Source organism: Acanthochromis polyacanthus, chromosome 10 (assembly GCF_021347895.1).
Source record: "Acanthochromis polyacanthus isolate Apoly-LR-REF ecotype Palm Island chromosome 10, KAUST_Apoly_ChrSc, whole genome shotgun sequence".
Classification (NCBI taxonomy): domain Eukaryota; kingdom Metazoa; phylum Chordata; class Actinopteri; family Pomacentridae; genus Acanthochromis; species Acanthochromis polyacanthus.
Window position 1 is genome coordinate 8311642 of NC_067122.1, and position 24293 is coordinate 8335934.

General features: G+C 38.7%; 1 protein-coding gene across 5 annotated transcripts in view; it reads right to left on the bottom strand.

The window, feature by feature from the left end:
• The window catches only part of ldb2a (LIM domain binding 2a), a 102119-nt gene that overhangs the window by 10225 nt on the left and 67601 nt on the right, over positions 1 to 24293 (bottom strand). For 4 of the 5 annotated variants that reach the window (XM_022202157.2, XM_022202156.2, XM_051954640.1 and 1 more), the window contains exons 3-7: positions 22873 to 23045; positions 11868 to 11990; positions 6562 to 6645; positions 2255 to 2378; positions 240 to 293 (exon numbers count right to left, since the gene is read on the bottom strand). In XM_022202157.2, the coding sequence (XP_022057849.1) occupies positions 240 to 293; positions 2255 to 2378; positions 6562 to 6645; positions 11868 to 11990; positions 22873 to 23045 (558 nt within the window). Of the gene's footprint in view, positions 1 to 237; positions 294 to 2254; positions 2379 to 6561; positions 6646 to 11867; positions 11991 to 22872; positions 23046 to 24293 lie in introns of all 5 variants that reach the window. The other variant, XM_051954639.1, reaches the window with a different exon arrangement.

A 24293-nucleotide genomic window follows, 5' to 3' on the forward strand; every position in this document is an offset into this window, starting at 1 on the left:
AGGTTTTCATCATCATGTTTTAGCCAAATCTTTACAAGAGGTGTGTCTTTACATATGGCAGGCTGTATCTAACCTGTATTTGTTACTTATTGCAGGTATTAGGACTATTTTATCAACATGCAGTTGAGCATCCATGAAAAAATTGCATACAAAAATGTATTTCAGTGCATTCCGGCAAGCACGAGAATGCTGCTTTCTTGTAAGACTACAGGCAAATGACAGTGTAAGAGAGAAGATACCTTTTTTGTGATTTGTGGGAAATATTTCCGTTTTGAAGTTCTGTGGGTGTCCAGCTGAAACCGGAGCCAAAATCAGTTTTATTTTACTCAGGTGATTAAATGATTTCTTAAACATTTGAAGACAGAATGAGACCAGAGACAACAACAGAGAAAGATGAGAGAAATAACGAAACATTCAATGCTTTACAAAGGCTAGTTAACACTACTGGGTAACTTGGGCTTAGATGAAAGATATTCTTCCACTTATGAGCTATATGTGATTCCTGAAGGTACAATTAAATCACAAGTGAAGTCATTATTAATAAAAAGATATAAAGTACTGACACAGGTTAAATCGAGATCTTAGGGTTTCTAGTATTTACAAAATAATTTATGTCGTGCATAATTTATGAATACAAGATTTTGCAAATCCTGCCAACATTTGTTAGAAAACATTATTCCTTTTAATCTCAAGAGAGACAAGAAAACCCTGCTGTGATCTTCAAACAGATGTCTGAGAATGAAATACATTTTTCGAGGTTCTTACTAATCACACCAAGGGAGATGCTTTCATATTCAGTTATAACAACTGGCGACTCATGATACAAGCAAAAAGTGAAACTATAAATCAAAACAATAAGGGGAATTTTTATCAGTATCTCTTCTCTTTTGATTCCTGACTTTGACAGACGTGTGTGCAAAAAAAAAAGCGAGCCTATTGTCAGAGACAATCATTTCTGTTATCCGACTGGTTTCCTCCGATGCTGAACCGGTGACGCACTAAAATCACTTCCATTTCCACCAAAAGAACTTATCGGAGCATAAATGTGCCTGTGGCTTCCTTCCTGGCAAAATCCCAACCAGTTTCCAAGCTGGAGAAGAATTGCAGGAAAAGGGGAACAACACGCCACCAATAAGGAAAACCCCAATTCCAGCTAAACTGCAAAGATCAGGCAGCAACCGTCATGTCAGCATGTAGACTGATGACATGAAATGACCTTTTTCTTAATGGCAAAACACACTGAGGATCACTGACTTGAAGTGAGAATCAGTGGTTCTCTGTCACACATATTCCTATAGAGTATATGATGAAAGTATATCACCCATTGCGGATTGTATATAAAGCCGTGTCTTTCTCCATGAACACTATTAACCATCAATACAGGAGTCTTTTTTTCCTCCAAATGCTTTATATTCATAAAATGCCCTCTATGTTTTTTCTTTCCCTGTTTTTTTCCTTTCTTTGAAGAACGTCGTCGACGCTGGGGAGCCGCTGGCCGGGGAGCTGGATCTACTAGTTTGATTACACCCGGCACTCTTAATTAAAGTTACACAGGTCTGAGTCAAAGGCTTTTTGACTGGTGTTGGTTTTTAAAGACATCTCGTCACGCCTCGCTAAGCATTGCTGTAATTTGCAGCCACTCTGATGTGTCCAAAAAAACTCGGCTTACTCTTTCTCTCCAGCTTAAGACCACACAGCCGATTTAAGCCTGGTACTTTTCAGAAACCAGCCCACAAACATCAATCATGGAAAGCTGAGAGGCCCGTTAAGATTGGCAAGGTTGAGATTCAAGAGGCAACCCTGAATTCTGATTAATTTCACATACCTGACAGGCAAAACATATTTAAGGGATTAAGACATATAATGGCAAATTTGCGAGCATAAATGATGCAATGAAAACACATTCTGAGTGAAAATATTCATGTTCCCACACAGTGAGTGATGGGATGGAATTAAAAGCTGTTTTAAAGGAACGGGAGAAACTTAAAAGCTCAGTAGAGGAAACGATTAACTCTTACTATTGGATACGTAGCACTTTAGGAAATTTTAGCATTTTTGTAGTCACTGTCCAAAATGTATTTAATGTTGTTTGGGACTAAAACTCTTAAGTTTTCATTTTTATCATTTAACCTGTTTAAACAGAGGATCTGGAGCTATCTGCTAAGTTCTTGTTCTTTCATCGTCCTCCAGATTTGTGGGAATTCTAGATTTCACGACAAAACATTATCCAGATGTGTGCTTTGTAGGTAGTTACCTGGTGGGGCTACCATTCTCTGCCATTTTTGGAATAGGCATGTCTTGAGACAGTCCCGCGGGCTGAGGTTGTAAGTCTTGTGCCTTGACATGAGCTCCTGCATGGGCTCCAGGATGACACACAACTGCGGACACAACAGGACAAACCACATGTTCAGTTAAAGCTGATTAAGTGATGAGAGAACGCTGTTACTCTTATCAAGGTAATGCAAAACAACAGCCATAAAAATGCTAAGTTTTTTGCTCAATTAATCAGTCGCAGACTGACTTTGAGTGATTAATTAGGCAGTAAATCGAGTTTTACAGACACCATTAATAAAATATCTTTAAAAACAGATTCATTGTCACAAAGAACAAGAAGACAGACAGAAATATGGGCAGGTTGGTGCATTTTAATATGAGTGGACCTTGTTGCCGTTTACACCTAACAGAAAAATGTGTTCTTGTTCATGCACACATAGTTGGCTGCACACATTTCTTTGGCTATTCTGTGTCTCATGTTCCCACACTGCGCTCCAACAATATTCTCCCCTTAAAGACCTTAAGTACAATATTCAGTCTGAAGAAAACTGTAAATCTCTGGTGATCTGCAGTGAGAGGAACCAGGGGTCAGCTTGTCATCTTAAATACATCAGGATTAGCTTATCCAGATAACATCTGGATAACATTACCAGCTGGTCAGCCCGCCTTCTCCAGCAGCAGTAACCATCCAGACGCTTGTTGGTGGAGCTGGAGGGCAGTCACTGGCCAGTCATAGGCCTGACCACATAAAACCAATCACAGGGCAACGCTGGGATCAAACTCCAGGCAGCCTGCCCGCTTCATATCCTCTAACTGGATAAAATCGTTCTGTTTTTCTGCCTGACTTTTCCCTGTGGTGGAAAATTTGACTATTAAATTTCCAGTAATGTCCTGTTTTGTAACAATTAAAATGAATGCTTTTAGAGCAAACTCAGACTCAACTATAAAGAAGGAGCATGGCTAAAATGCACATCATCTGCTTTTTGCTTGCCATTCCTCCTCATTTTATGATTCCTCTACACTCAACTTAAAAATAAAAATAAAACATCTCTAAGTAAGCTACTTGCTGCTTGCACAGTCTTGACAGTCATCACTAGGAAAGCAGCAGCATTACTGTTAGTTCAAATAGCTGTAAACAACTTGCATCTAAAACAGGAAGTAGTTGCAAAATATCTTTAAGGGTGGATGTACTAAGCAAGCATCCGACTCCATCACTGGGCTTCAAATCGTAAGTCTACCAACGAGCACATGCCATAGATGAGTAGCTTGTGGATCATCGCAAGTACAAAATCTGGCAATTCTCTGTTTTTACAGTTCCTGGCTCTGCTAAGTGGTATAATTTAGGCTATTTGGGATTTCAGAAAACCCTTCCAAAACCCGCCTAAGCATATGTCTGTATCTAACCAGAAGCACCACATGGCTGGTGACACAGACCCTAAAAAGCGAACAGCATTAGTGTAACGTTTCGTAGCCACGTCCATTCATAGATGGGGTTGTACAATGTCCTGCTGTTTCCTCTCTTTCTACCTCCTATGGCTACTAGATGGTTTTGTTACTTCAATGCAAACATATTTTGTTACTGGACACTTGCTGAAATTAATGTCGATATATTTCTTTCAGTGATCCAGCCACAGAAAAACAAGTAAAAGACATACAACTGTAAATGTATTCAATGTGTAGCTTCTTATACGGCTAACTAGGCAAGAAGTCCACAAAGTTGCTGCTTGTGTCTCCCAATCGGAGTGCAATATAAGGTCAAAACTGCTGCAGTGAAAGTAGGCGTGGGTTTACCAGGTTGCTCAAGGGCGCTCTGACAGTCATTACTGAAAGAAAGGAGACTGTTAATCATTCACTGCATGCTCAAATGATCTCATCTGACCTTCAGCATCCCACCACTCCTACTTTTCTGATGTCAAATTCTAATCAACATGCTCATCCTATCTCCAGTCGTACTGTACAGCCACTTGGGAGATAAATCTGAAAAGAATTAAAGAAAAACTTTTGAGGAGATGCGGATCATGTACAGTATCTGCTATTTACCGCTACACGTACAACAGCCTTTCAGGCTTTTATACAAATCGCCTGACAACACAAGGAATTCTTGCGGAAATGTATTAGCATGATGGGTATTCCAACCAGAGATGTTCACCAGTCAGGGGTTTTAAACTAGTCATTCTAACAACCGTAGACTCAGCTGCGCACGCCAAATTACCCTACATAAACATAGCGATGTTTGTGCTAGGACGTCGGTGTTTTGATGCTATGCCGCTCGAGGTAAAGTGAACATCCCTGTAGCAGACTAATCCCGTGTTCTCCTCTGATAGTTCCCTCCTGACACAGTAATATCCCTCCCCAGCTCAGCCAACAAGCCCTGGCTCTCAGCCTGAAAACAAGGGCTATTTTCAGGCTGAATAGTAGGAAGCCGGCAGATCCAATACATGGAAAGGCTTAAATACTCCAAATGAAAAAAAAAAGAAAGAGAGAGAGAGTGTGTGTTTGTGAAAGGGAGAGAAAGGCCGGTTGTAACCCCTTAGTCAGGAAACCGTCAGTCTCTCTTGTAAGAACTGATAAACGGTGGGAAAGGCCTTTTTCAGAGATAGACTATTGCCGGTTTAATGTGAGGAAAGGGTGTATTTTACCTTGCCACCTTCGGATAACAGCGGGGGAAAATATCATTTGCAAAGTTTATGACATGTTGAATAACAGTGAGCACACAGCAGCGGCTCCCAACCGGAGGATCGAGCTGTCTAGAAGGGGTCGCAAGATGGATCTAAAGGGATTGTGACGGGATTATTGAGGGTAGAAGGAAAGAAAATTTGGTTTTTGGACTTTTATGTCATCATTTTTTTTTGTTATTGGAAATTTGTACCTCCTACCACCATAAAAGAGAATCCATGTAATCAACTTTAATTCATATTAAGGATCACAAGTAAAAAAAAAAAGGTTGGAAACCACTATAAAATGCTGAATCTGTAACCGAGCATTTCTTTCTTACTTCTTCACATTCCTTACAGGCAATCTGGCAAATGCAAATTCAATCAACTAATGTTTTCATTATTGTTGAAAAGAAAGGAAACCGCAAAACAATACTAAATACCTTGTTAAGATGAATAATTTAGCAGATATGCAAGAAATTCTGTGAAATATTCCAGAACCACTGAGCTAAGCTGGGATTTCTTAGACACAAACAGCTTAACCTCTTCAGTACAATGCATGTTGTCAGCAAACAGAAAACAAGACATGATCATTGTTTCCTTTACAAAGCAATGACCATCACGAAAATAAAGAATGAACATAAGCTAAACCTTCACTGTGCAATTTTCTTCTTCTTCTTCGAGCCGCATTACAGTTGCTTTCGGTATAGAAAATCATTGTTATAGAAAAACAAAAACAGCCACCCTGCTCCCTCTCTCCTTCTCTGTGTGTCTTTCTTCACTCAGTTATTATAAGCAGTGGAGGTGCCGTTCCCTGATTCGCGCGCCATTTCACAATTATGAGTCTCAACAGGGAGCGTTCATTAATGTTATGCTAATTTTCTGTATCCAATTAATTCTTCCCTCTCCCCGTCTCTCTCCCGCTCGCTCTTGTTCTCCCATTTGGAAATCGTAGCTGTCAGTCAACTGTGGCGGCGAAAAACACAAACAGAACCCTGTGAAATAATCACTAATGTATTCAGCCGGCTTATACTTCCTATTTCCGTAAATTATATTGCCGCGGTCAGGTAGAAAAATATGTATATGCAGAGAGTAAAGAAGAAATGGGTACTTATTTTTTGTTTTGATGCCGTATACTTTTGAAATTATACACTCAAGTTTCAAACGCCCAAGAGTCACAAGACGTGTTCAGCACATAAACAACGGCATAAGCTTTCTACTCCAGTAAAACAGAAAAAATAGCTACATTTGCACTCACATTATGAGCGAGAACTTAGTATGGGACAAGTAGAAAACAACGCCAAAAACTTAGACATTCAAAAACTCAATACACCTGCAAATGCAAAAATTCTGAATAAAACATTACAGTTTTATTTATTTCACAGCATGTAATGCAAAAATTGCCTAGGACCACATTACATATGATAAAGCCTGAATATTCCACATAATACAAACAACTTAGTTAGAAGCTATAAGCAACATCAATCACTGTGCTTTAAAATGGACAGAAATTGTTCCTCGGTGTGCATCTAGTGTGCGCAGATAAGTACAAAAACAAAGGCAGAATGACAGTCATAGTCATTGTCAGATGCACACACACAAGCACACACACACACACAAGCAGAGGACTTACCCTGAGGTAGTTGAGGGTGAAGTTGGTCAAGCCCATGCGAGTGATGTTTTTAGACAATTGTTCCAGCACCTGAGGGTCTTGTGCCTAAAGTCAGGAGCAGAGAAAACGAAAAAAACAAAAGCAAAAAGCGATATACATATTAACATATATACAAATGCAGGCAACATTTCTATATTTTTATGCTTGCGTTCAGTCCAGTACCACAAAACTAATTATCTACAACCAATTAGACTAATTGGCATTCACTGGAAATGTACAATCGACACTTTCACAGCCCCGAGTCACAAAATGCAGCTACTTAACATTGTTGTTACACTGAAAGTGAACAGAAGAATTTTTGGCTTTCATTCCACACTTTTGTCAATTTGTGGCTTAATTAATCGATATTACTTTGCTTTAGACTTTTATTTATTTAAAAAAGTTGACAGGAACAATGTACTTCAACGTAGCTCTGATGAAACTGGCGTGCTGCACAGAGAGTTTATAGCTTTACAATACACTACAGACATGAAAGTAAAATGAAATAATGATAAGAAAATAAAACAAAACTACAATTGCTTAGTTGGAATGTGTTAGTAATGTGCTCCAGAATGGACAGTCGCTAATGGAGAAAGCTGACTCTTGTGTGGTATTTTATATATATAGGAAAGAGGCTCTGTTTGAACTGTTTGAAAACTGAAAAGAAAAATGAACGAAGCTGTCCAAATCTTTTCTGATGCCTCCGGGCACGTTTTCTGTCCATTACTTTCAAAGCCTGACTGCATGAGGATGTGAGGTGTTGGATTGTTGACAGTCAAAAATTAAGGTTTCAACATATTTCCATTTTTTAATTTCAGCTGGATTTGATGCTGCCGCTGAGTGCATGTATATACAGTCTGGACTGCAGAGAAAATTAAATAAGTAATTATAGGTTATTGAAAACTATAGCTAAAAATCTGCACATGTAGCCCCTCTCTGCATTGTCTTTCGGCTTATAGTGAAGCTAAACTGTGAAGTTCAGAGCGAAGTGGTCGAGAACTGACCACCATCCAATTCAAAAAATCTGAATTGCAACTGAGTGATTATACACTATGTGTATGAGTGCAGAATAAATCTTAAATAAGAACAGAATTAAAAAAAAACAAAAGAAAACAAAAAAAAAGCGAAGATAGCAATTACAGCAAGGCATCTGAAGACACATGATTATTCACTAAGCTTGTTTGCCGCTCCGCGAATAAGCATTGAAATCATAAAAAGCTGTAGGTATTGACAGAGCAAAACATAGCCCAGACTGAGCAGAAGCAGCGAGCACACTTGCATTCACTGCCTCATGAAAAATGCATAATTCTATCTCCAGTCACATCTTTGTGTGGAGAAAGTCAAGAGGGAAGCGAGGGAGTCCTTTTGTACCGTCAGCAGACCAACATGAGTGACGGGAGAATTGAACTAGTGTGCATTATTGGCAACCGACGGATCACAATCTGAAGTCATCAAGCAGAATTAGACTGAACGTACTTTACACACATTTGGCAGCGCTGGCACAGCGGTGCGGCAAGAATCTGTGTGGTAAATACTTGCACATATGGTGCAGTGACGACAGAGACACTGAGTTCAAGAGACCAGGCCAAATAACAGAGTATAAACTGCAGAGGAACATACAGTGAGCTTAAGATGAACAGCAGTGGTTCAAATATTAAAGTTCAAACAATAAAGACAGTGTCAGTGGGCATTTACAGTTCATGCTTCAAACTCTAACCGAGAGAAGCCAGGATGCAACCTAATCCACTCGAGTACTTAACTTAAAAGTACGTCTTTTATAGTATTTGAAGTCGGAGTTCATGCAGGAAATTATGCACATTTAAATGCACTACACCCATTTGACAGCTGCAGCCTGTAGGTACAGTGCAGATTTAGACAAATGATGAAGAATTAGAATTAGGTCAGCCTGGACCAGCCACAACAGTGAGTGCTACTTCCATGTAAATGTATCAGCAATAATGACCAAATAATAACATATATGACAGTATAACAATCACAAGGACAGCTTTTGGGACTAAACAAATACTTTCAGTCGTTCCTAGAGTACAAATTTTGACTTGTTGTCCAGTTACAGAAGATACATCGTCAGTCTCTACTATTTACACCCAATTAAAGTGCTGCAGAAAACATGCAGTGCATATATGTGCAGATATGTAGATTAGAAACTGCATTACTGCTGCTACTGATGTATTGAACAGCAGTTATTGTGTTTTGCTGCTGCATTATATTAAATTGTGCATTTCTACAAACTCAGTACAAATACATTTACCTTTTTTTTTTGCAGCGGAATAAAGTAAGAACATTTCATTTTATGTTAGTTTATTTGATTAATTGCACATTATAGTGACCTTAGAGTCATATTCCACTGCAAATCCTTACTAGTTCATTACTGCACTTTTTACCTCACTATACTTATTTTACAAGTAGTAAGTTACTTTAATCACACAAACTCTAACCCTTGATAATTGGTGTACATTTAGTACTCTAAGTGCATATTTCTGCACATATGTCTTTCCTTTAACCTCAGTATGGTTATGAATGTAGTGCCTGAGTATTTCATTCATTGTTATTTTCCCTTCAGTAAAGGATACCTCCAGCTCTGCTTTTTAGGATATTAAAGCTAAAACTAAACGTAAAACAAACAGGATATCAGCAGCAGGTCACTTAAAGGACTGACGATGATGGCATTTTAGAGGAACAAGTCCTGAGTGACTTCTGTAATAGAAGAAGTCCTTCTTAACCATTATTAAGAAGAACATATGAATACAAATAAGAGCACAAAACTTGACAGTGTTATTGACAGATGAGTTTCTGAAGCGAGCATCTAGTGGGCGTTGCAGGAACTGAAGAGTTGAACTGTGCTGATTTTTCGCTCATTTTGACAGAGGCACTAAACTGACATTTGAAATTAGGTCTGTTTTGAGGCTGAAATTCTCTTTGAACTGTACATGAGGGGGAGATGTGAAGAAAAACTGCAGCACAGTCATTGTATGAGTGCCGACCACTATTTCATTATCTGTCTTCATTTGAGATATTATGGAACACTACTTAATTCATAAGTACTTTAATGGACATAAAAATCAAGCCAGTTCATTCAAGTGCTTTATTGTTTGCACTTATTATTTGTTCTCATGATGTGCAAAAGATTTAGGTTTGCATTGCCTAATTTAGCACTGACTTAGATGCTGCTGTTTCTGTTAATAAGAAAGTTTATACACCACAATATTAATTAATAATGTTAGTCCTGTATCTACAAATGTAAATATTTGGGATATTTGTTCAATTTGATGAGTCAGTCGGCAGTGGGTAACATTAATTGGAGGTTCATTCTTTGTAAACTTCGAAAAAAGTATATTTATTGAGAACACACGGCATTTCTCTTCCAAATAATTCCTCATGAGGGGCGGTAAAAATAAACGAATAAAAAATAGCAGCAGTAGTTCGGCTCACTTCAAATAAAAAGTGGGCCTTCACAACAGCTACATCTGTACCAGACTCTGCAGTTTCAACTTTCCTATTCTGACTCCCATGTGTCCGTATCCGCTTTCATTAGTCCAGGCAGCGATCAAAAGAGTGAACTAACACTCGCACACAAATCACTGAAGATCTGGCCAGGACCCACAATACCCCACAATATCCCACTCTCCAGGAATTAGAGTGAATACCCTGAGGGGCCAATTTATTGGTGAGTGAAATTCATATGAAGATTTGGCCAAAAAAAAAAAAAAAGAGGCTGGCTGTAAATGCTGCCTCTTACACACACCTTTAGGTCCATGGGGGTAAATAGAAAATGTTCAAAGAATGAATCCCATTTCACTCATCAAGCAGAGGGCAGGGAATGCATGTATAGTGACTGCATTACATACCACTATGAAGAAAAGGAAAACCAATGTAGGAAAAACATAGATTATTAGCTCCACTGTAATTTTCTTACTATAGCCTTTTTCAGGGATGGAATATTTAACATGTTTGACTTCATCGATCTGTGGTGACTTTTGACATATTTCGTCAGACACAAAAAAATCTTTCCAAACATGACAGGACAATTATGAAAAGACATTTGTGCAATAATAATAATAATCGTGTAGTAACAGCAGGAAAATGAAAAAATTGAATGATACAAAGAAAAAATGTTGTCTGGCCACTCAAAGGATTCTTAACTAGTAGATTTCTAAATTAATTTTGCAACTGATGATGACCGATTGTGGACAGGATGCAAGATTGTCCAACTATTTCCACATCACATATCACATTTATGAGGTAGAAAATGATATTGCCTGTTATGGAGTCCGGCAGCGCACATGTACAAAACGAGAAACCCCTTTGCTGGATATTCAGTTCAAAGTAGAAAACATAAGCAGAGAGACAGCTGCTCTAATTATTACTAGGTTTTCTTCAAACTTGCACAAACCAGAAAAAAAAATAATTATCTGACTTATCTGACATGAGAAGAATCTCCTTCAAAACAAAAGCATCTCATTCAAAGCGGTTCATAGTTTATTAAACTGATTTTATTTTCTTTACACTTGAGAAAATTATTACAGCAACCTTTAGTGTCTCTTTGTCAACTTAACCTTGCTGCTGTACTCTTTACTTTACCGCAGCAGTATTCAGATCAGGTCATGTGAAGTGTTACCTCAACTTTATCTTGTAAAATTTCCATCTTTACTTGCAGATAAAAGTGACCCGGGTGCTTGTTTATACGTGCCACGTCGATGTAAAACTGCCATTGCATGTACACAAAGTTGTGCAGAGAGAAAGAGAGTTTTGCAACCCCTGAGCTCTTATGAAACATATGAAAGCACCATTGTATAGCGTTGAGGCCAGAGTGAATATACGTATACTATGGCTTCGATTATTTATGAAATACAGCATTTTTTTCCCCCTAACCGCAGTGCTGCATTGTACAGTTTCAGTTCATATTCATTTGAAAACAGAAGACCTTCTGCTCGCTCCAACTACACTCCACAGCTCCAGTGACTAAATGTGTGTTACACTTAGTGGAATTAAGCAGATTATTCATTCGACCTTGTTTTTTTTCTCTCTCTCTCTCTCCTTTTTCAGACAAGGGCCCTTTTTTATCCTCGGTGGCCTTTGATGTCTGCAAATAAATTGGTTTGCAAAAATCCCTCCAAACTGCTTTGTTGGCGTTTAAATTTCATATGCTCGTGAATAGCTTCTAAAAAGTGTCTTAGCAGGGTGCAGAGACCCTCGTTAGTATTCAAAAAGTGACACCTAACATGGGCAGATGTGGGCTTTTGGTCGCGTGTTAATGATGTCACACTCACGTGCATGGCCAGGATACTGCGGGGGATGAGCTCTCGGTACTGCCGGATGGTAAAGTGCCACGTCTTGATCCTCATCAGATCATCAAAGGCAAACTCCAGTATCAAACGACCCTCTGTACAAACCTGGACAAAGATCACAAAGTCATTGTCACTTTACATTTCTCCAATACCTCTTTCGGTAATCTTTAACCAGCTGGCAGGCAGGCAACCGTCAACTGATTTGGACACTGACAAAAAAGAAATCAGTGTTTATTGGCCAGGCATGATTTTTGATAAAAAACGCTGGAAGTGTTTTGTCTCATTTTTGGAATTCGTTCAAGGACTTTGTAGCATCGAGCGAGCTATTATGCTCCCAATATTTACTCTGCTCGCTTCCTTCATTCAGAGCATCTGTCCTTGGGCCTCTAAACCATCCAGCTATTTCTAAAATGTGAAAATAAATGTAATCTGGAGAGGGGTGTGTTTACACCAGAGACAAAAGAACTTCAGGTCAGAGAGAGTTGCCAATTAGGAGGAGAGAGAGAGCGAAAGAGAGAGAGAGAGAGAGAGAGAGAGAGAGAGAGAGAGAGCGAGGGAGAGAGAGAGAGAGAGAGGGGAAAAACATTTTTTCGCCCCTTTAGCTGAATTCAGTGCTTGCCGGGGCCCTTGCGCTTCTCCCGTATTTCGTTGCTGTGACAACCAGGCAAAGAGAGGAGAGAGAGAGAGAGAGAGAGAGAGAGAGAGAGAAATGGAGAGACAGACAGAGAGAGGGGAAAAAAATCAGCTGATTAGTTGGCATGGCAACAGCAAAGATGTAATCCCACCAGACACACTCTAATCAATGCCCCCAGCGCAGATGGTCTCCTGAGGATCAACAAGAAAGAGGCTAGCGGCCATACTGCACCCCCACCCTCCATCCCACCCCCACCACAGCCCTCACCCTCCACCCCCACATCCCCTCACCTTCCACCCACCCACCTCTGTTGGTCACGTGCCAACACTCACAGTTAAAAAAAAAAAAAAAAAGAATAAATAGAACTAAACTGCTCCAACCCCGCCCCCCCAGAATGCAGAGTCGTTGCTCTGCTGTCTTGACTGAAAAAGTGGATACTTTATAATGTTCCCACTCTTTGTGCGCCGTTGCGTTTCCGGAGTTGTTCAACCAACTGACATTACAATATGTACATATAGCGAAAGTTTAGTTTTACCTCGTATTACAAAAAAATATGGTAACACTTGCTATTAGAGCATCTCTGATTGGAACAAATAAAAAAACGCATATGCAACAATTGAAAATGGACATAAAAAACACAATACATTAACACAACTGCACATTGTCCTCAAAACATATATTTCTGTTCCTCTATTGCTCTCTGTTATTGGTAATAGTATGACTCTGTACTGCACCATCTCATATTGCTTCGACTGTTTTTCTATTATAAAAAACCCAGTAAGTTCTTCAGTTTCTTTCAAATGTTACCCATCATTTTATTACTACTATACAGTCTGTTGTATAGTTTTGCATTGGAAATTGTACTACATGCATTGTGCAGACACACAACATGAAACACTTGAACATATTATCGTGTATACTGTATTTATTACTTATATTTATATCTCATTGTTGCTGGAGTTGCACTCTACTGTATTTTTCTCCTACTGTGTATTATTTACTGACATGCTGCAACTGTATTTTTGCTTATTTTACTCAAATATCTCTTACCTTTTGCCCTGACTCTGTGTTACTGTGCAATTCCCCTCAATATCTTAGAAAATGATGACTTGTGGTTATAAAACAGACATGCAGTGACACAATGCAGTGCTGATACAGTGGTTTTGCGTGTAAACATGTTTAAGGGATGTGCGTGGTCTGATAATGGGCTTGTCTGAGCTGGATAAGTGTGGATAAGACTAAAGCGATGTTCCGAAATAATCTGTGGTGTTTAATGGACAATGAAAATGGCCTTTGTCGTATTTATTTTACATATTTAGTCTAATTCCAACAGCAGTTTGTCCAATCGCTGACCTCTAGGTTCAGAGTGAACAGAAGGATGGATCATGACTTGTAACACCAAAAAAATCAACACCATGCCTTACTAAAGACTAAAACTGTGGCTGTAGAGGAAACTATGTCTCTGGAAAGTGTTTAATTTCTAAGATAAACTGAATTACCCTTTTATGAGGTGAGACATTACTCCAAAAAACATTTATAAAAACCCACCAGATCACCTGGAAAATGCACAGTCACATTGTTTTTCTTAGCTAGTTGACATTTTGGAGATGTGCTAGTATATGTACAGAACAGCGAGATCATTTAAGAAGCTTTAAAACTACAAACATTCACTATGTTTCAGAAGAGAGTATGGTTACAATTAAAAATATTAAACCATTTGCATATAGTCAGAGTTTATACAGTTTAGATTAAATATTACTGAGCCCAGGACTCTGTCCATGTTGAATTTTAAGTAGGAGTGTTGTAATTAATCCACTACCGCTCAAATTCCTCTAAAATGTTTTTTTTTTTTAAAACTTTAACTTTGGTCTTTTTTTCCTCCCTCCGTTGAAATGAAATGCATCATTGTCATTATGTAGTGTATGAGTTTTGTGCCCTCGAGGCTCCTGAAACCTATTAAAAGGCCAAATATTTAGGCATGTATGAGGAGAAACAAGCAATTCTTTACATCATTCCAGAAAGTGTGCTTTTAGATTTATGTTATTTACCCACCAGCAGTGAAATAACTTGAATTGTGTTTACTAGTGAGCCAGAGTCTTCTGATGCTTTCCAGGTGCTGTAGCCTACAGTGAAACAACAATGCACTATTGATTCCTCTTTCCATAGTGCCAACTGTGTCCTTAGCAATTCCTCCACTATTGCTGTTATTTTTCTCAGCAAGCTTTCTGCTTCTCTGTAACTGATAAATAAATTGGTTAACAGCTAAATCAGAACCAGAATAAGAATCACTTTAATTGCCAAGTGCAATAAATGTGCAGGAATTTGTCTTAGTCGCGCTGGTGCAGAGACACTATATTAACCACAAATGCAGCCAAGGCAGCGTTTTTTCAGACTCCAGAACAGATTCAATCATATAAGGCTATTTATTTCTCCGTAGTGAAAGTCAATTGGTTAAAATCTACAATTCCTCACAATGGCTGTAACCATTTTTAAAAGTTAAATAGTGTTCCCTTATGAAAACTAAAAGAAGGAAAATCCCCTTGAATTAAAAAGTGGTCCATTAAACGGTACAGCCCCTCACTGTGAGTCCCCATTGATTTAAGAGCAGGGTCATAAATCTTCCACACAACGGGGCTGAGATCAGGGGATCTCCGGCTCAAAAGAGCAAGAAAGAATAACAGCGTCCTGCTGCTGAGACACTATTCAATACTGTACCCTAACCTGACAATCAATTAACAACAGAGGAGCTGAAGGTCATTAAATCGATTATTATGAGCATTCAGAACTACTGATGGTGAATATAAACAGAACGAGGGCTGACTAAAAATACTCGATTATAGCAGCAAGGTGCTGACATGTTTTAAAACACTGTAACTCAGCATGTCGGTATTAGTAATCCTCATACTGAAGCCGTAGAATATATAGTTAATAACGTTTATGTCAAAATGATAAAACATATTTTCATAGAAGTTGAGTTGGCAGCTGAAATGATTGATCAATAAATCATCCGTCATTTAAGATACTACTTATGGAAATTTTTCAACTATGACTGGTTGAAGCTGTTGAGCTGCTGAGCTTATTAGTTTTCAAGTAACTTGAATATTTTGGACTGGAATTTTAAAGACTATATGATTGATCAATTAATTGATAATGAAAATGATAATCAGCTGCAGCCTCAAGCCAAATATATTACAATGAGCTTCAAGATGAACAGCTTCCCTCAACGTGACGTTCATCATTCAACTGTGGCCCTAATTTAAGAGCTGAAATGAAATTTCAAATCGATATAAGATGTTTATTTAGGATAAATACGATGTAAGTGTTTGCTGCAGAGTTTTTTTGAAACCTAAGAACAGTATGTCATTGGGGTGTCTCAGTGGCTTTTCTATTAGGAGGCAACTGCAGTGCTGCCAGTTTGACCGCAGCCTCTGTTGCGATATCTCCTCTCTCTTCCAATGTTTCCTGACTGTCTCTACTGTTTTCTGCCAACAAAGGCGAAAATGTACATAATTTCAGGCATGCCTGTCAGACATGTACACAGGTGAAAGAAAGCTAAAGAAAAAATCAACACGTCATAGTGAATTCAACACAATGAACACTGAGGTGACAGAGAGAGGGAAAAGGCAACACAAAAGAACAACAAATAATATAACGCTATAAGAAAAGGGTTAAAAAATAGAGGAAAGCACTCAGTCTAGGTCTCATATCATGAAGTAATCATAACACACAATGATACAGTAGGGGTAAAACAACGCCAAGCTTCTCTGTACTTACTGATAAACAGCCATATTAAGTTACAGACTTAAAGCAATGTCAGCAGCTTTTGTTGATAGCTAACTCTGATCTTATTCATATTCACCAAATGAAGTTTTGGGTGCTGTACATCACATAATAATTGCATCAATAACTTTTATCCCCTTGCTCTGCTGTTTAGCACAGCATTATACTAATAATTAATAAAGGGAAATTACTGCATTGTTAACATAAACACAATATTTACAATTACAACAACAATATGATTGAAACTTCTGATCATATTTCTAAGCAAAGCACATATTGCTGATAACACATCAAGTCAATTTCTCACCCAAAAAGAAAAAAAATCCATTCAGGGAATTAAATTCACTTGAGCTGAGATCACTGTGTCACGAACTCGCCTTTTGCTCTTTGCTCGCCTCTCAGCATGCAGAAGCCCCCAGCTGGGCACCGGTAACAAGGGCTGTGCTCTCTAAGCGCTCCGAGCTAACACACAGTGGTCGGGGAAAGCAAGGCCTGCTGGGTAGCGAATATAGGTGCTAAAATACCAGTGGAAGGCTGGGAGATTTTGGTCAAATTGGCACCCTTTGTCACCTTGTCAACACCTCGCCAACCTGTGAGGTCTGCACAGATTGTCCACCAGCACCTGGAGAACACCGCTCACTCTTAGCATCCCGCTCATTAGTTAGCATGTATAGCTCCCGGTCATTTTAGCAATGACACAAAGATAGAGGAAGAGAGATGGCATATTCACATAATGTGTACATGCATACATGTTAAACTGCACTGAGCCACTTCAACATTTGCAGCCTGTTTGATTTTCACCACTAAATCAGTGTTTAATTATTCAACAGTATCTTATCAATGTAATTTTACTGCTGCAGTCACTGAACATGAGCAGTTTTTACAAGGTTTCACATTTAAATGAAACACCGGGCGTCTTCTTGCATACAAGAATTTTTTGCTGGCCCCACCCAAAGACACTTCTTGACAGTAACAATATGATAAGGGTTGAGGAAAAAAAGGAAAAGAAGGAAAAAAGAAGACTTAACCAGTTTTGTTAAGTGGGGTTGTATTTAAGAAGTCATAAAATAGATTCTTGTTTATTACATTGTCAGAATTAACAGTACGATACATAGCCTTTGGTTGAATAACTTAACGCAGACTCTTTTTTTTTTTTTAACTATAAATGGACTGATTGTGCTTATGGGCTCCTTGCTTTCAAACACATCAAAGTGTAAGAAATAAGCAATTATCATGAAAAACATTACATTAAAAATACAGTTATGTCTCAGATGAGCGACATAACAGCTCATGTTTTCCAGTTTTGATTGTGAATTTAAATGCTTTGTACAACATGAGTTCTCCAGATGCACATCCAGAAACCGTGACTGTCAGAGCAAACGATGGACGGTTACTGTCGAAAAACATCTATATGAAGACATTCCCTGTGTGAAAAATGTTAAGTACCAGATATCTAAACCATCTTATTTGGGGCTATAATCAAATCTAGCAGAAAATGTTCTAATGCCCCACTGGACAGGTGAAGTGTACTCTTCCTTTACCTTTACACTAAGACAAAGACAGGTGAACCTAGGAACTTGTGTGCAAACAGTTTCTTTAATAACTGTACAACTGACCTTTGTTTTGTTTTTCCAAACATCTTTGGCTAACCTGGGAGTTTGTTTAATACCTGCTGGATTCATACTAGAGGACTAAGGCTAGGGTTTTTCCTGCAGACAGGAATTTTTGGCGCCACTCCCAAAGAGGTTTTAAACGTCTACAGCAAAGTCACCAATGACAGAAAGATGAAAACAGAGAATGAAAAAGAAATCAAGATATTTTTAACCAGTTCTGCTAATTGGAATTTCAATCACTCAAGCAAACAATTTCATTAATAGAATTGAAAGTAATAAGAGGAAAATGCATAGGTTTCTGTCAAATAAGATAACACAGACCCATTTCCTTTACTGTCTGCAGCATTATGCTTACTGCTGTGCATAGTCATCCCCCAAAAAGACCAATTCTGAGACAGGAGGAATCCCAGAGGGGTTTAAGATCCAACCATGAAACACTGTGTCACCAATTCAAGTTCAATCAGGGACATTTGTTGCATGCTATTTATCCTCATTTTCTATTATCGCTTTATTTATTTTTTTAAATTTTTCTGACCGTCAAACTGTTTCTTGCCATTTCTGATTTGATTTCGGCGGCGTTAAAGTATTCCCACATCTCACCAATTAACTCAGCGACTACAGTGTTGTTGTCATTACTGATCGGGATGATGGCCAAAGCTCCAAAATACGACATCGCAAGTTTTCAGCATTCAGAATTATTCTTTAAATATGGTCAGAATTAGAAATTTTGAGAGACAGTCGAGAGGTAGAGACGGGGTAAGGAAGAGACAGATACAGGCAGAGAGAGAGAAAGAGGGAGAGCAAGAGAGCGAGTTGGGAGCTGGGGATGATTTCTCTAGGGATGAAGGATGCTGGTGTGTGTGTGTGTGTGTGTGTGTGTGTGTGTGTGTGTGTGTGTGTGTGTGTGTCTGTGCGTGTGTGTGTTGAGGGTGTAGGGGTAGGAGGGTGGTGGTGGTGAGGTTGGAGGGGGGAGCTGAGAGAGAGAGCGTGTGGAGTAGAGAGCGAGGGGAGAATGAGCGAGTCGGCAAGTCGGGGAGGAGGATGAGGGAAAGAGAGGAGGAGAGGGGGGTGTGGGGAGGTAGTGGGGGAGGACGAGGGAAGGAGGAGGAGGAGGAGGAGGAGGAGGGTGGCGGCGGTGGTGGTGGTGGTTGAGGAAAGCGAGGCGAGGCAGAGCTGATTGAGATTCGGGCCTCCAGAGCTGCAGGCTCGCTGCTGCTGCTGGGAGCTCAGGGAGAACACGCTCAGTTATTGGAATTTTTTTTTCTAATGAATTAATTCTTCTCATCCAATTTAGGTGAAGATGAAAAGAGAGCAGCGCTGCGAGCATCAAATTTAGCTTTTTGTTGACCGGGCCTGGGCCGCTCTGTTCCCGTTATGTACGGTTAATATCGGACACTTGTAATATATTATGTTTTTTTTTTTCCTCTTTGGGTTGGTTTTATTCCTTTCGAGAGGCCTTGTTTACAAAAACCAAAGAACAACTACATAAAAAGACATTTCCTGTGTGTGTTATTGGGACTGCTTCATACTCATTTACTAATATGATAATACAAACAGCCGCCTCGACCTACGCCTGTACACACATACACATGCCCAACCCCCCACCCAACCAAAGACTGCATGAATACAAAATCACCTTCGCTTCAAATATACAGAAACACTGACATGACCTCAAGTACCCCCAGATGCAAACTCACATGTAGGCAGTCCTGCATGTAAATATACTCTAACGTAAACATAGACTCACCCACAGTAAACACCTGCTGCATCCGAGAGAACAAAGTAAGATTTGACCGCGAACCAAAGGCCCTGCTCTACCCTGTACACAAACTTTTCATGTAGAAATAAACATACTTCTGAAAAATTCCTATTAAAATATGAGAAATTATAGCAGGTTGTCTCGATTGTATGAAAGTCATGTGTCATAACAAGTAGCGTGTATGATCATATGATAAATGTGAACATACAGACTACAGACGGGTTTCAGACATTAACATTAAATACTGAAAAAAATACGTATTCTAACTCTTGTGTTATTGTGTGAGTTATTTTCTATGCTCTCTTCATTCTCTTCCTATAAAACAATAAGAAGTGTCTGATGAACTCAGGAGTACACACATAATTTCATCCAATCCTGTGTGATTTGGAGCGATTAGCTGTTTATCATGTAAAACTGCACTTGGCGGTTATCCAGTGAATGCAGAATTTGAGGTGTTGCAATCAAGCAGAAGGTTTAGGATGTTAAAGTATTCATTATTGTACTAGACCAGTGCAATAATGAATTCATTCATTCATTCATTCATTCCAACGGCCAGTAAGACATCAAATGGCAACAACTAAGAGAATTTTATGATTTCACTGGGTTTCATACACGATGACTTAAGTATTTGTTAGTATTAATAGTTGGATTTTATTCTATCTACTTTTTACCCTGTGATTTTACAGAATCACCATAAAACTGCTGTTTTTTATGACTTGGCAAACTGCTAGTTGATTATACCTGTTTTTTGTTAATTGTAACAAAAAACTCTGTAACACTCTTTTTTTGTTAATTGTAACAATAGTCTATACGAAATTAGGCTTTGTGTGTGTGTGTGTGTGTGTGTGTGTGTGTGTGTGTGAATAGCTACAGTGATGTTATGTATCAGAGATCCACATAATTTGTTGAGGTCTAACTTATTAATTTCTTTCTTGAGGTGCCTGAGGAAGGTGTAGGTGGAAACCAGTCCAGTTTGAAGCAGCCCAATCAAATCTGAAGGACTGAATTTAAAACACTCTAGTATTAATGCCTGATCCATGTATTCTGTTTCAATTGGAAGAGTCTACTTGATGCTGAAGCTCAAACGTCTGATTCACTGTGATTTAATGTGTTTTTTGTTAATAGCAAAGCAAAGTAGACCCCAAAAGATATATCAGTCAGTGCTACCTTATTGCAGATACACCGATCTCGGTGATTTTATCTATCAGAGAGCCTGGATGACCTATAGAACACAACCAAATCACAACTCTATGATAGACAATTAAGGGATATTTATCTAAAATGTATTTGTAGGTTCCCTGTTAATGGAACAGGTGGAACTCCTGATGTTGCATTTTTAGATTTTAAAGCATTTAAATTATACTGAGGTAACAAACCAAATGAACCCAAACTCATCTACATGTCTTCTTTTGTGCTGAAAACTGAATAAAATGTAATAAATTTCAATTCCATTTTACTGTTAAGCCATTTACAACATCACATGTCCTTATACCAACACAAATATTCAAATAACTAAAACAAATTCTATCAATTACTTGCTTGCATGTCACAGTGTTGAATTATACAATTATTTATATGGTAGAAGATTTGAGGCACAAATAAAATGAAAACAGTGGCCCCACAGGCTTAAATATTGGTATCTGCATTTGCTTCACAATTTGCTACATTTTAAATTAACTGCCACTAAAACATCTGTGTAAGATTGTTCAATCTCTGCTTTAAAAATCTTAAATGGCAGAAGAAAACTGCCAGCTGAGCATAATAATTTAATGTTTTCGAGGAATTTTCTCTATTCAACTCAAGAACCAATATTGAATATCAAAACAAATTGCACTCGATAAGAAGAAATTTGAGAATTAGGCTTATTTGTAGTGAACACTAAAAAATAATCACAGCCCATTGGCATATTTTGTTTACTTTTTTAGAGAGAATAAGATTTAGATCTCAATAACGTACAAAATTACCTGCTACTAAAATGGATTTTTTATTTTTCTTCCTGTGATGTTTTTAATTCACTTTTTAGTCTCACAGCCCTTGGCAGGTCAGGCAAAAAGTCAATTTTGGACTCTGCACGCTACACACACACACACACACACGCATACACACAAACCCAAGAGTGAGTGCATACTGTCAAGTCCTGAAAACAAGAGGGCGTATAGCTGTTTAATGTCAGAACAATCCGGTCTGGTGCTTCAGCTCAGGGTTCATGGTACAGGGAACATGGAATCCCTTTAGCTCGGCTGCTCTGCGCTGACAAGGTATCTGGCCTCAGATTCATTTAGACAGTCAGCAGAAGAACACTAAGAGTCAGCGAGCCATCTGGATCAGACTGTGGTGAAGCAGATATTCACTCCAGCTCACAGGGGGATTCTCTCTCCAAAGACAAAAGCAGATGAGCTCAACTTTAGTGCTTTCAGAAGACCTCGGTGTCAGGTTTGGATTATTTCACCTGTGCAATTTGTGTTTCCTCTGCTTTTCTCGCTTCTGTCTGTGCGTCACTTATGCCGCAAACTAAACCGAACTCTTCAAAGACCTTATTCATGTCCCCCCAGCATTGCCTTTGGAGTACCTGCGGGCTCGAGAATCAGTCGACATCTTTAAAATGAGAAATGCCAGTGGATTTTGAGGTCTAGGAAAGGGCCAAAATGCTGATAAGTGGAGAGGGTAAATATGTGACATTTCTCTGCATGAGTTCTAAAATCTAACCACACTGCTTGGTGCAGATATTTGGCCAGGGAGACAACATACAGCATGTCTAATGCAAAAATTTAACAAAATACATAATATGAGCAGAACTGCACTTTTTGTGTGAAGAATCTTAGAGCTTTGCTTATGTTTTGTTGTTATACCCCCAAAGACCACATTTTAGTTTCAACACAGCCCCTTAAAAGAAGACAGAACTGCTGGATTTGCTTTGGAAAGGTTAATGGCACGATAGAATTGATTATACAATAAAATACAAATAACTTACTAACTCAAAAATGTGCATTTAGCCTTTAAAGTTAACTAAAATGTCCTGCAGTCTTGCACCAGGTCGGACTTCAAAACCCAGGGAGAAAATGAAAGACAGGCTTGAAAAAAAAAAGAATCAAAGGGTGTAAATGGATTTGATCTTCAACCAGTTAAACACTTTGCACGGACCATTATCATATCCTGTGATCAATTATTCATGGTGGGAGAAGCTCAGGGGTCAGGTGTTACCTTTGTAAACATTGGCTTCCCGTGCTGGGTGACCATGGTGCACTGATCACAGTCCAGGGTGATGCAGGAGTTGTGGAAAGACTCCTTGGAGTGTTTGAGGATGTAGTGGAGCTCGGTGACCCCTCCCTCAAACACCGTGCTGAAATAACGGGGGATCAGCGTCCGGCCGATCGCTGCGGGGAGACACAAGAGAAGATGGAGCTGCTAAATATAGACGGAGACCAAACATAAAATGATGCGCAGAGAAGACAGTGTGCTAACAGCCAATAGAAGGACAGAGGAGGGTGGCTGAGTAAAATAAAGCCACTATTACAAGATCCCAGACTACAGTGATGCTACTAATACGTCAGGTACTACAAGTAACGGTACAGCTTTTAGGCTCTAACTACAGCCATATAGTGTTTTTAATGATGAGCTGCTGCTACAAGTATGAATCAGGTTTGTGCGCTGCATGTAATTTTCTGCCTTTAGTGCTGATTTGATGGATCAGCTTCAGCACAGATATGAGAATTAGAACTGCAACTAATTATTTCATTGTTCATTATTTAGTCTATTGTTTTGGCAATTAATCAATTAGTTATTCGGACTAAAAAATGCAGAAAAAAGGGTGAACATTTGGACCAAAACGTTGACAACTAATTTAATAATTGGCAACTAATCAATGAGTCATTGCAGAACCATATTTTTCAAATCTCACAGGAATAATTTGGCATTTTTGCTTTGAATATCCTGACTGTGTGCATAATTCTTCAATTCCTAAACCACAAATTTTGCTACAGATTACACAAATGAGATGCAGTGTGTTTATTTTGGCTAGCTTCCTCACAACTTTATGCTAAGCTGAGCCCCCAAAAATGAATAATACAGTGTATTTTTTCTATCAACAAATTGTATTATTATGTGTCGTAAACTGCAACAGTGGTACAGACAGCAGATGTGCCAAATATTAGATATTAAACTGGACATTTAACAAAAATAAACACAAAATATTAAATTCAAGGTAATAGAAATGGAACTTTACAGAGAACAGGGTCCAAATTGAAGCATGTCATACTGTAAGAATGGCATAACAGCAAAGAAACCGCTTAACAAGGTCATCTGCTTCAGGTTCAGTAATTACAATTAACATTTTTTTTTCAATAAAAAAGCTCTGAGGAGGAGGCAGAATCTCATCAGATGCTCAAAAGAGAAAAATTGACTAAATATTCAAGAGCGAATATTTTCTATTTTAATGTGTGACCCCTTCTATATTATATAAATCCTTCTAAGCAAGTAGATTATTCAGTGTACGGCCTATTGATTTGACTTTAACTGCTTTGGTCTGGCTTCAAAAAAGAAACATGTAAAATGTTCACAATACAGAGCAAACTATTCATTCATGTCCAGCCTCATGAAAAACTAAAAAACCCTTTTCTGAGACT